Raw genomic sequence first — 10,936 nt, 5'->3', positions numbered from 1 at the left:
ATTTCAAGGCCGCGCGCAGAGATGAGAGAGAAAGAGAGCGAGACGGCCGCAAAGAAGCCGCGCCGAGAAGAGAAGCCTCCTCCTCTCGGCCCTCCCCTTCGGGATGGGACGTCCCAGGGGCGGCCGCCGGTCGGGGCGGGGAGATCTGCTGGGAGTGGGGTGGGGATGGCGGGGGAGCCGCCTTCTCTTCTGCCTCCGGCTGCCAGGGGAGCGAGCTGGGGGGAACAGAGAGCGGAGGGCGGCGGCGGCAGCAGCAGCAGCAGAAGCCGCCGAGCTAGGAACCGGCCCCGTCGAACAAGCGCCCAGCCGAGGGAGCTGCGGGGCTGCCGCTGCAGGTGGTTCCACCACGAGGGCGGCGGCTGCCCAGGCTCCTCTGGGGGCTGCCTGGAGCGGGTTCCGACTACTCGCCCCCCAAGAAAGCCCGGACTACGACAGGTCCGCCTGGACGTAAGCAGAGCCACAGACTATTCCTCTCGGGTTTGGTCCGCCTGCGAACTCCGGATCCGCTCTGGAGGTGGCGGGGAGAGGGCGGGGAGTAAGGATACGCTGAACACCGCCGCCTGACAGGCGCCGAGATCCCCTCCGGGATGGAAGGAACCCACCTGGTGAGCAAACCCGTCGTGGACAAGAATTGATCCACACACCATCCCTCGGGGCTCCGGAGAGACTCCAGATTTGCCTAAGGAGGGAGAAGGAGGCCGAGAAGGGATTGGTCGGAAGCCGAGAGAGGCGGAGAGGGGAGGAGAGAAAGAGAGATCCACGAGCATCACTTCTGGCAAGAGATCTACCAGATCCGAGATCTTACTCGGCGGCTGAAGCGGTGAAGAGAGCTAGGAAGGGTGAGGCGGGACCCCGTCCCGTCTGACCGCCGGATCCTCACCCAGGAAGACCGGGGGAGATGAGCCACCGTGCTCGGACTCTAGTGGATTCCAGATCCTTTGGAGACAGCCGGCTCTGAACGCGGCAGATCCGGAAGGATACCAGCTAAGCTTGCGCCCCGTCGAACTGCGAGAGAAACTTCGCTTGGGACCCAAGGCGCCCTCGGGCTGCTGCACTTTCAGGACAGGAGAGGACAGTTGCCGCCCCACGGTGCCCCTTGGGGACCAGCGACATGTGATCCCTAGATCCTGCAGACAGATCAACGAGATCCTCTCCGACCCACCGACTGCTTGACAGCGACTTCCCCGGAGCAGGAAGAGGAGCCGAGGGGTATCCGAGCCCCTCCGATGCAATGGCTAGCTAGCAGGCTCCACCCGCGAGATCCCAGAAAACGACTGGATCGCCAGCGTCCTTCGCCGCCATCCATGCAGACCCTGGAAGATCCCGCCTAGATCCTCAATTGGCTGGCGCCGTGACAGTTCAGAGACACCCCTCTTGTCCCTTCCCTCCCCCAGCTGGGCTCTAGCTTGGGACCCTGGCTGTTCCTACACCCTCCAGGTGTGGGGCAGCCTGGGTGCACCGGGCAAAGGGGTGACACCGTCCAGAAATGCCCTGGGTGGTTTTTGGTCTGCTGTTGGTGCTTCTTCCAGGGTCTCGGGCTCTGCAGAGGGCAGGTGAGTGAGAACTGTGGAAGGGAAGGAGGGTCTGTGTATGTATATGTGCGTAATAGTGAGGGACAGGGAGGGGCGTATTAGAGCCAGGGTCCTCTTCTCAGCTCTGGGAATGGGGGCTGGGGGAGCAGGGAGTGGCCAAGCGTGGGGCAGGAGGGCTGGGAACCACGAAGAAAACCCAGAGGGAGCAGGGCAGGACTCCCGGGTCCCCCTTCACAGCTCTGGGACAGGTGTTGAATGTGTTAAAACTCGAAATGTATGTTGGGGGAGGCAAGACGGCCAGGACTCCTGGGTTCACTTTAAGACTGTTTCTACTGACTTGAGAATCAGGACTCCTATATTGTCTGTCCCTTGAGGATGGGGATCATGTGGAAGGGCAGGGAGTGGTCAGGGAGGGGGTACATGGAAGGGGGCTGCCGGTGCAAGAGTCCCATTGCCCTGGTCCTTTGGTTGGCTGTGGGGGGGGGGCTGATGGCCAGAGAGAGAGAGGAGGATGGCTGGAGCTGCCGTTGTGGTTGGCAGCATTAAGCTTTCCCTTGGCCTGGTAGGACCCCTTCTGGCTCCCTCCCCCCTCTCCCTCCCCCCTCCCAGCCTCCCTTGCTTGGCCCGATGAGCCCCCAGCCTCAAAGGCACAGTTCAGCGGCCACCTGTCCCGCCTGGCCCCGACGGCAGACAGACGGAGCCCAGCCGATTTCACACACTCAGCCCCTAGACAGCTGCTGGACCCCTGCTGCAGCAGAGAGAGAGAGAGAAGAGAGAAGAGAAAGAGAAAGTGTCTGGGACAGATCCCCACCCCTGCGGTCCAGTTCTTCACCCACACTTTCTGTCTCCCCAGACGCGTTTTGGCTGCCGTCCAGGATACCTGTCAGATGGGAATCCCAAGTGGCAGGAACTGGCTCAACAGGGTTGGGCTGGGTTTATAATTGGGGAGGTAGGCTGCAGTCTGCAATGCTGCTGATGCTAGGGATCTGCTGGGGTGGGGTGGGGGGGTAGGAAGGGCCCCGCCTCCCCCCAGAGCAAGGTATGCTTTCCTTTCTTCATCCTTCCCCCAACCCAACTACTTTCAAAGATATTCATCAGCTTGACAAGCTATTCCAAGATTTGGGTCATAGAATCTGGGTCATAAAATCTCAGAGTTAGAAGGGACCATAAGGGTCATCAAATTCAACCCCCTGCAATGCAGCAATATTTTGCCCAGTGTGAATCTCGAACCCACAACTCAGAGATTAAGAGTCTCATGCTTTACTGACTGAGCTCTCTCTCTCTCTCTCCTCTCTTCTTCATAATAGAATATTTTTGTGGGGAGGCTGTAAGCTGGATATTGTTGTTCCTTCAGTGTCCCTGACACTTTACAGAGAATGAAATGCCAGGTCTCTGCCCCAACAATCATACAGTATAAAAGAACAGATGCAAGTGCGTCAACAGAAGGGAGGAGGGGTAATTGGATGCAAGGGACACGAGGGGAAGAAAATGTGATTATTGCAGTGACGTATACTTAACTTTAGCTGCAGTAGGCAAAGTACTTGGACCAAGAGATAATGCCAAAGGCTTGATGGAACAATAAGTTCTGTTTGTTTCCCCCAAGTGATTTTATATGTAATGTACCTACGATAGTAATGCAGGTAACAGGTTATGTTTTAATCGCCCCACCCCCAAAAAATAAAACCATGCCCTTTGATTTGGAGATTCATCTTTTGACACCAAAACTGATCATAATCACCCCAAACGTGTGCACATTCTGTTGTGGCACAGGCTGGGGAAGACACTCAGCGCATGCTTAGAGGTTCTTTTTCTTCTTTCAGATCACATGGGGGGGTACATTCCAGAGAGGCCGTATCTTGGAGAAGGGGTCAGCGTGGCTCAGCGACAGAGCACAAGCCTTGGCATCTTCAGTAAAATAATAATAATAATAATAATAATAATAATAATAATAATAATAATCAGGGAGCAGTGGTTGATGGGAAAAGCTCCCAGGGGAGCTGCTGCCTGCTTGAGTAGACAATACTGGGCTTGAGTCTACACCCACATCATGCATTTAAATTGCATGGCTTTCCCCAAAGAATCATGAGAACAGTAGTTTACCCTGCACAGGACTATGACCCAGCACCCTTCACAAACTACAGTTCCCTGGGTTTTTTGGGGGAAGCCGTGTGCTTTCAGTGTGTGATGTGAAAGCAGCTTGTGTCTGAGTCTGTAAAATTACCGGTAGGCATCTCCACAGGATAAGGTCTATCAGAAAAGCCCAGCTAATACGGGGATGTTCTGGGTCGAGGACCCCAGGGACTTCACTAACTACAAACCATGAAATTTGGGATCCCGGCCTTCGGGGGTTGTAGTTAATGAAGCTGACGCCAGGGGTGCAGGGAAAAGGGGGGCTGGCTACTTTCTACCCACCCAGCAGGGATCTAGATGCTGAATCTGGGCATTAATCAAAGATCAGATGGCGATCATATCTGGCATCTTTTTCTCTTTGGCACCCTTTAACAAAGGAATTTTTAAACTCTCCCCCCACCCCCAATCTCGACACCAGTTTCAAAGATAAACCTATACAGGGACTCAGAAGCAGAGTTGTGTACAGCCTCATGCAAGTATCTGTGGGGAGGGACACTCTCTGTCGCTGGAAGAGGACATCCTGAACCGGCCCCACCTTCTGCCCCAACAATCACACGTAGGCATCCGTCACCAGAACGAAGCCGTGGCTCTTCCCTGGCGCAGCTCTGCAGTTGCCGTGCCTCTTGCCAGGTGCCGAGGGCATAGTGCAGCAATGCCCTTACCTGGAAGGGCTTGGTGGGAGCTGCAGTCCAAAGCCACATGGAGGGCGCCAAGTTGGCAAAGGCTGCTGTCGGGCAAGGATCACCAATGGGGTCCTCTCCACACCAGCTGAAATTGGACAAGGCACTCTGTTCTCGCCAATACCCTAGGCTGTGGCATGTGCTTGGCTGCTGTGGTGGTTTCTCTACTTTGCAGACGTTCCCGCGGTCCCTCAAAGGTTGGCAATCCTGAGTGTCAGGCTTAGAGCAGAGAGACCTGGGTTCAAATTTCCCCACTCAGCCAAGAAGATCAATGAGGGACCTGAGGCCAAGTCATTCTCTATCTCAGCATAAGCTACACCACAGGGTTGTAGTGAGGATTAAAGGGTGGGTGGTGGTGGTAAAGGAGGACGTTGTAGGATAAAATAAGCACAAAAACAGAGGTTCCTCTTCCAGAGAGCATCTTTGAATGGTACATGAAGGAGGGTTCTACCCGTCACAGAGTCCTATCCTTCCCCTCCCACCCTGCAAAGCAAGGCATTCTCTGCTGTATGGCAAGAATATATTCAGCAAGTGAATCTTGCCTGCATGGCAAGCAGCTGCTGTAGATTCTTTGCCGGTTGAACTTCTGCCTTTATTTTGTGCACTTGGAAAAGGCAGGACAAAATATTGGCAACCCCTGTGGCTACAGAGCACAAAGCCCAGCTTGTTGTCTCTTTGTTCTTTTACTAGGATCAAAACCACAGTTTCTCTCCCATTTCCTTTTCAACAGGAAATGCTGGACAGTCCCTTTCAAATTCGCTTTTTTGTGTGTTTTCCCACGTTTGAGACGCTGAGCACAGAAAAGGCCAGCTGCAGTGCAGCAGACTGCCATTAGGGGGTGCTCTGGCTCAGGAGGCAGTTGAGCCTGTTCATTTCTGTTCTGTTCCCCATTCCCCCTTTATAACAGTGGTTTTAAACCTTTCATTTTCTTGTGAGGGTGCTGTCACTGACCACTCTCATTAAACCAAGCATGTTTCTCTCTGTGTGTGAGTACAGTCATTGCATACAGAATCAATCAATACCCCCTGATGTTTTTTCTTAACATATTGTCGCAAAAGGAGGAGATTCATAAAGAGTGGTATAAGAAAGGTAAATTACTTTCTGCCTTTGTGGAATGTTGATGCTTTTGTAATTGTGAATACAGAACTAGGGTTAATTTATGCAGGAGTATAGAATCATTAAAAATATAGTCTTCTTTTTTTAAAAAGAAGAAGACATGTAAACTGATTGCCATCACCAAATCCTGCACTAGTTAATTATGCTCACATGTTTATCATTGGATGAGCTAGGATTTCTGATCCCTATTGTGTGGTTTTGAACAGGGAACCCCCAGGTGTGAAGGAAGGGTAGTTGTGGAGGATTTAATCCATTACATACATTTGCCATAAGCTTTTATCAACCAGCTACTTCAGTCCTCTGGATAATTCCCATGTATGCAAACTAAGCTGATCTACTGCCTGTCATTAAGTTGGGGAAAAGAGGTGGGGAGAGGAAAAGGGGGGGAAAGCAACTTCTCAGATCCACATTGGTTAGGTTTGTTGAAATCCTTTCAAATCCTTTGAAATTCAGTTTTAGTTTTACCCACCCTGTATAAAGGGAGTCTACTGTTGCTACTTTTCTGTCTCTCATGGCTTCAGAGATGAGCTGCATTTTGTGGGCTTCCCCACCTCTTGTAGTTTGCAGAGTGCCTTAGATCTTCCCTGTTTACTCTGACCTCTGCATCCCATGGTCTTGTCAGTAGCTGACCCACATCACGGGGGAAGAGATACCTTGCGGATCAATTTCCAGTGGGGTGGAGCAGCAGAATAATTACCACACGACTAAAACTGTTTATTTTGTATCCTAGGTTAGAAAAAAAGCTCATTCCATTGTGTGCACACAGTAATAACTATTATTATTATTATTTGCTTGTAAAGTGCCATCAACATGTGTAGCAGAGAAAAATGAAGGAGATGCCCCGAGGAGCATACAATCCAAAATTTGTCACAGAGGAGGCGACAGTAGGAGGGGTAGAAAAATGGAGGCAAAAGTAAACAGGGAAAGTATATCTGCTCTGTACAGTTACATGTACTTGGGCTTAGTTGCAGGAAGGGATAGGAACTAAGGGGCAGTGAGGATTGTCAGGGCAGGACTTTGGGGGCAAGGCAAGCAGGAGTGCCCCCAAACAGAGCAGAGCTGGCTTACCGTCATTTGAAGAGGGGCATTGCCAGTGGTGGCTGGTGCCCATTGGAACTGGTGGGTCAGAAGGCAACTGACAGTAGGTGGAGCCAGGACTGCAGGCCCATTGGCATGCGTTGCATAAATCAGGGATGGAGCAGGAGATCTTGGGCCTAGTGCTAAAGACCCATAGCTTGGACACCCTTGGCCATCTGGAATGCCCCTATTTTGGAGTAAGTGAAGCAATGCACATTGCCATCAAAAGAGGCTGGCTTAATGGTCTTCCATCAAAGAAAAGGTGGGTTTTGAAGAAGGATTTGAAGGAATAGGGGTAGCATCCAAAAGATGCATTGGGTGGCAGTTCCAGGCATGAGGGGCAGCAAGGGAAAAAGGCTCCAGCCTGCAGGACCAGCGGTCAAGGATAAGGGGAGCAACATCTGGGGGAATCACAGTTTCCCCATTCCTACGCTGGGACAAGGGAGAAAATCGATTCAGTTTGCATCTCAAGGCAATCATTTGCACGATTCAAAACAATGTGTGAACTGAAGGAAGCAACCCTCCCAAAATTTGCACTTTTCCAAAGTTGGCAGTGCAGCTTTCCAGGCAAGTGCTGTGTACAAAAATGCACATGCTAGCATAAAGGGTACATAAGTGTGCACATGTTAGGGAAAAGAACATACAAAAAATGCATTTTATCAGGGAGAATTGCTTTGCAACAATGTACGTACATACTAGGCAAAATGGCATATAAACAAGTTGCACTAAAATGCTCATGAATGTTCACGAGGACTTAAAAAAAAAAGTAATTGTGAACTGATGTGGAGATATGGAGAAATGAATATAAGTTAAGGAAAATGAGAAATGAGAAAAGCCAAAACGGGCAGATTCACCCATCCCTATCCTACACTAAGGCATATTTTGCATTATGCTTTTAAGATTTATTTTTAACCATAACAGCAAACACCTCCCATTTAGATCACTAGAGGACAACCTATTGCAAAAGTAAATTAACGTAGCATGCAGAACAGGAATTTCAGCAATGTAACAGATGCATTCAGGCAACAGCCCTTGGTTGGAGAATTGGCTTTTATTTATAACTCGCCATTCCGCCAAGGAACTCTCCCCTTGTCCCGTTTTATCTTCACAGCAGGCTTATGAAGCAGGCTACTGGCTGAGAGAGATTGATGAGCCCTGAGAACTTCATAGCTGAGGGGGGATTTGAAGCTGGTCTCTCCCCAGTCCTAGGTTGCCAGTCTAACCACTGCACCAAATGATCATATTCCTGTTCTCATCTGTGAAATGTTAGAGAGTATTCTGTCTGTTGCATCCATTTATTAACTGACCAGGAACGAGACCTTGGGATCGTAGTGGATAGCTCCATGAAAATGTTGACCCAATATGTGGCAGCTGTGTGGTGCCATCGGGCAGGACTGTGAGGCAGAGGTCCAGAACCCCACACTCAGTAGAAGGAGCAGCCACCCACATGTGAAGCAGGGGTGGGGCTTGCTGAATTTCGAAACAAGGGGGAAAGCCGTAACTCCAGCTTTTCATGAGGAAGGTCCCAGGTTCGATCCTGGCATCTCCAGGTAGGGCTGGCAGAGACCCACACCCGAAAACCCTGGAGAGCTGCTGCCAGTCCATGTTGGCACTATGGAGCTAGATGGGCCAATTGTCAGACTTGGTATAAGGCAGCTTCCTATGTTCCACAGCTGTGGCTGATGTGGCAGACCTGCCATCCCAAAACTGGAGCAGGGCAGGGCAAGGTGGGGGCTGTGAGGACCACCCTGCCCTGCCCCAGTGCCGTAGGGACAGCAATGTTGACAGCACAGCTTTTTGTCTCTGCCCTGCAATTTTGTCCGCTACTGGTAATACACACCTAAAGGGAGAGGGGGATGAGACCGTTTTAAATAAGCGAAATAAAACACATGGCCATCTAGAGAGCTGCCCCACCCCATAAGACTATTAAGTCCGGAGTGTGAAATGACCCACTGTGCACCCCATCCCTGTCTCCAGTTTCCTTCCCCTCCTACACACCCTCTGCTGACACCTCCACATTTCCGTGCATCCCGAAAGCGGAGGTGGGACTCGCATTTCAGGGGCATATCCGGTGCTCTGGCCGTTCTGCCGCACCAAGATCCCCCAGACGACCTCTTTACTGAGTATTCCTCCAGATTTGTCTGTGGGGAGGTTATACATCGGAGAACATCCCTCCGGATTAGTTTGCACAGAGCTCATGTATAACTTCCCATCAATCGATCATTATCCCACCCTTTTCTTTGTCACTTTCCTTACCGCAGAGTATGTTTTAAAAAGTGGAATGATGTGGATTTGTTGCACCAGAACTCTTCAGTTGTGCCAATCTTAGTTTCTGGTATGTGATTGAATCTGTCCTGCAAAAGAGTGACATTTGGGAGGTGGCAGCTGTCTCTCTTTGGGGCTTTTATTGACGATCTGCCTCACATCCATGTCACTGAGTTTCCTCATCATCAGGACACTCAAAAGGGCTTTAAACAAGTCCTGCTGGATCAGATCCAAGGTCCATCTTCCCTCACTGGTCAGTCATGCCTCTGGGAAGCCCAAAAGCAGGGCACGGGAGCGCAAAAGCCATCTCCCTTGTTGTCGTCTTCCAGCTAGTGGTATTCAGTGGTATACTGTTTCTGCTCATGGAAGTTCCATGTAGCCATCATGGTTACTAGACAGGGATAGACTTATTTCTCCTGAGGGCCCAGCTAGATGTGACAGCAGGAGGGCAGCTGGCAGAAGGAGGTGGCTGCCTCAGGCGGTAGATGTGGAGGGGTGTCAAACAGTGATGGCAGCTCCCCTAAGCTTGCTAACTGCTGCCCTCAGGTGCGAGGGAGAGAGCTTCCCAGTTGCGAGACCTGAAGTGAAATTCTGCTGTCAAAACTGTCAGCCTGCTTGGATTCTGGGGTGGGGAGAGAGGGGCACCTTCTTTGCCTCAGGAAGCAAAATGTCTTGGACCGGCCCCGTCATGCTTTCCCTCTCGCACTTGGTTGCTGCAGCCATTCTATCCCCCTTTCCCAGCTTGCTTCCAGTGTTGCAGCTAAGAAGACAGAAATGTATTTGGAGCAACTGGCTGAGCTAGCGGTAAGCTGAGGGGAGGGGTCCACACTGCAGCTCATCTCTGTCTCTCTCCCATGTGTAAGGCGGAGTACACACCATACGTAGAAAACGCACTACTTACCCCAAAGCATCCAGAAAACTGCAGATCATTGAGAGTGCTGGGAACTGTAGCACCGTGAGGGGTAAACTACAGTTCCCAGAGTTCTCCGACAGAAGCAGTGCGCTTTATAAACATGATGTGCACACAGCCTGGCCTCCCTTTTCATGTGTGAGCTGTACATACATGTGCACGATGGCTCCCTCACAGCCGGCCTAGTCTGAAACATCCCAAAGGCCCCTCCACCTTATGGAGGAAGATTGGTAAGGGAAAGGTAAGCTGCCTTTCGAAGAAACCTCCCTGGTTTTCTCACGCAAGGGCAAATGTCCAAGGAGCTCCAGGATCCCTGGAGTGGGGAGGAGAGAGCATATGCGTGCACACATGCGCTCCCGCTCATGCTCACACGCCAGTTCCTAAAGGTGTGAAAGCGCCCTCGGCATCTACTTATTTATATATTTATTGAAAGAAAGGCATTGCAAGTACTCTGGGAATTCTCCTCTGCCCCCTTCCCTATTGCTTCGCCGCGACAGGCTGTTGGCCTTTGGACAGCTGCAGCAGCTCCCCAACAGGAGGAAGTTCTCCACAATGGTACCGAAATAGCTAATCCCACGTTTGTCGGAACAGGCTATTTCTCTCCCCACCCCCCGGTGTGCGTTCCATTGCGTTTCTTCCGCAATCCCAGGGCTCAAGAGAACAGAGAGCCCTGAGCCATTTGTCCCTCTGATGTCCCCCCCCCCCTTCTGATCTCCAAGGCCACCTCACATTCATGCCCCCCCAACCCGCCCCGGTCCCCAATTCCACACTCCCCCCACCCCATCCCTGCCACTAGGCCCAAGCAGCCTGTAGCGTCGAAGGGCCCAGCTGCCAACACTCACCACCTGTTAGACATCCAGGCTCCAGGCCTCTGTAGACTTCTACGTCCGTCCGTCCCCACCAAGAGATCTCCCCCCACCCCGCAATCCCTACGCCCCCTACCCGCCCACCCTTTTTTGCTTTATATCAACCACCTGTTTATTATGTTCTCAGCTATTTCCATCCCCGGCAACAGGTGGGGCCTGTCCCCCGGGGCTTCTGTCTGCTGGGCTGGAAAGGCGTCTGGTTACACCACCGAGAGGCTTCAGGCTCGGAGGCGGGGGGGGGGGGCAGTGGCAGGGAAGGCGAAGCGAGGCTCCTGGGCCTATTCCCAGCTGTGGAAGGACATTAATATGTCTGGGATAGAACAAGGCCGGCAAGGAGCCAGGACTCCTGGGTTCCCAGGG

General features: G+C 51.8%; 1 protein-coding gene and 1 long non-coding RNA gene across 2 annotated transcripts in view; one reads left to right on the top strand and one right to left on the bottom strand.

Moving 5' to 3' along the window:
- Positions 1-226: 226 nt before the first annotated feature.
- The window catches only part of KREMEN2 (kringle containing transmembrane protein 2), a 30,292-nt gene continuing 19,582 nt past the window's right edge, over positions 227-10,936 (top strand). The window contains exon 1 of the mRNA XM_081168816.1: positions 227-1,553. Within this exon, the coding sequence (XP_081024942.1) occupies positions 1,487-1,553 (67 nt within the window). The 5' untranslated portion in view covers positions 227-1,486. The remainder of the gene's footprint in view (positions 1,554-10,936) is intronic.
- Positions 7,139-10,834, bottom strand: LOC308572617. Its single transcript, XR_014001830.1, has 2 exons — positions 10,685-10,834; positions 7,139-7,791 (listed from the first exon to the last, which is right to left on the bottom strand). It is a non-coding gene; the product is annotated as an uncharacterized lncRNA (long non-coding RNA).

This window comes from Podarcis bocagei (genome assembly GCF_964188305.1).
Source record: "Podarcis bocagei genome assembly, chromosome: 13".
Classification (NCBI taxonomy): Eukaryota; Metazoa; Chordata; class Lepidosauria; order Squamata; family Lacertidae; genus Podarcis; species Podarcis bocagei.
The sequence above is the reverse complement of the archived record's forward strand: the minus strand, read 5'-3'. Positions and strand labels throughout refer to the sequence as shown.